This window comes from Silene latifolia, chromosome 11 (assembly GCF_048544455.1).
Source record: "Silene latifolia isolate original U9 population chromosome 11, ASM4854445v1, whole genome shotgun sequence".
In the NCBI taxonomy this organism is placed as follows: Eukaryota; Viridiplantae; Streptophyta; class Magnoliopsida; order Caryophyllales; family Caryophyllaceae; genus Silene; species Silene latifolia.
This window is the reverse complement of record NC_133536.1, coordinates 9771331-9773099: the sequence shown is the minus strand read 5'-3', so window position 1 is coordinate 9773099 and position 1769 is coordinate 9771331. Positions and strand designations below refer to the sequence as shown.

Sequence of the window (1769 nt, the reverse complement as noted above, 5' to 3'; positions counted from 1 at the left end):
GAAAACTAAGAGAATTTTTATTCTCTTAGTAGTAGGGGGGATTTCAATGATAATGATGATTCACAAATATAAAATTTGATTAAGGCAAGGCTAAACCAAAAGAATGGATAGATCAGAATAACGGTTAGACCCCTCAAATAATACACCGACTTTGACTTTTTTTTTTTTTTTTAAATTCTAAAATACAATATTAGACTATAAAACTAACATAAATAAATCCTAATACTACGTACTCAAATCTAATCTCCTAAACCTAAATACACCCTGCCGTTCCTCATGTTGAGCGAAGCCGTTCCGGTCGCTAAGGGACACCATCATAGATGGAGCTCGCTTCCGGACGACATCTTCGCCGACATAATCTCCCGTGTCGGCTTTACTCATAAAGCCGTCATTACTGTATCCAATACCAGTTTTATCATTAAACATACAGCCGATGCAAACGACCGATGGTTCATTCCACCCTATGATCTATACGAGTTTTGGACCACCCTCGATAACCTCTTTACCGTGTTCATTCCACCCTTTATCGACACTTTCATTCTCGATCTTCACCCTGCTCACTATGACGAGCCTCGTTGCTGGCCTATCATGGATAGATGGGCTCGTCAACTACGTGCTTGCAACATCCAACACTTCACGGCTAAAGCTTTGCGTCGCCGTCGCTCCGATGATCAAGTGTATCCACCAAATTTTTTTCGAATGCATTCGTTGGTATCACTCAAGTTGAATTTGTGTGATAACAGGATTAAATCGAGTGTTCCTCGTTCCATTATTTTACTTCCAAACCTCAAGAAACTAACTCTAGATTGGATTAATTATGGATTTTTGGAACGGTTATTAGGTAATTGCCCATCACTCGAAAACTTGTCCTTGTCCGTTTATACCATTGAGGAGCGTTTGGCATCACTTAAAAGCAAGAAATTAAAGCGATTACGTATAGCGCTAGAAGGGTTTTCGATCAATGATTTTATCATTGATGCTCCAATGTTGGAGAAATTGGATTATTATTCGTTTAACATATTCTCAATGCGGATGTTAGATTCAATTTCGGACGTAAAGTCTCTTAAAGTCGAAGTCAGTGCAAGTTCGGGGAGGATCGAACTTGGTTCGGAGACGACAATGATATTCCCTAATTTAACTCATCTAAACTTAGTTATATATTCGCCTGAAATATTCAAAGGAATAGGTTTAATGCTACATTGTCCTAAGTTAGAGGTTTTTGAGTTACGTCTTGATAAGATTTACTACTACAAGATTAGAAAGATGGTTTGGAATAAAGAAGCTGTATTCGTACCCGTTAAGCATGTGAAGCACATAAAGTTATATCCGAGTATGGGGTTCGATTGTTTTGGCCAAGAATTGTTGGATTTAGTGAGATTCTTGCTAAGAAGTGCCATGGTTTTGAAGAAGCTCACTATAAATGCATACGACCCTCATAGTTTTTACTTGGCCAAACCTTACTTTTACCAAGCTTTATTTGAGTGTGCTAAGGATACATCCCGATGTCAAATCGAACTCTTGGGAGTAGATAAACAGCCTTAGGAAGACTTTTTAGGGTTAAAGTTGCGGAACTTTGAACGGAACAACAAGGGGCTGATTGGCAAAGAAGAGACATCACAAATAAAGTTAATTGAGTAGATTTTGTTTTTTCCTTTAATCAAGTTATGGTGTTTGATCTTTTATTTCGAGTTAAATAAAATTACTATGCTCTCTTTTTTATTCAATTTTACTTATAAACTATTGTGTTTTCCGATTACTCTCTAGGGTTA

At 37.4% G+C, this 1769-nt stretch overlaps 1 protein-coding gene across 1 annotated transcript; it reads left to right on the top strand.

Annotated features, from left to right (window-relative positions):
- The first annotated feature begins 276 nt into the window (after positions 1 to 276).
- LOC141612893 (FBD-associated F-box protein At4g10400-like) lies at positions 277 to 1542 on the top strand. Its single transcript, XM_074431640.1, has one exon. It carries the CDS (start codon positions 277 to 279, stop codon positions 1540 to 1542), a length of 1266 nt encoding a protein of 421 aa, XP_074287741.1.
- The last annotated feature ends 227 nt before the right edge of the window (positions 1543 to 1769 follow it).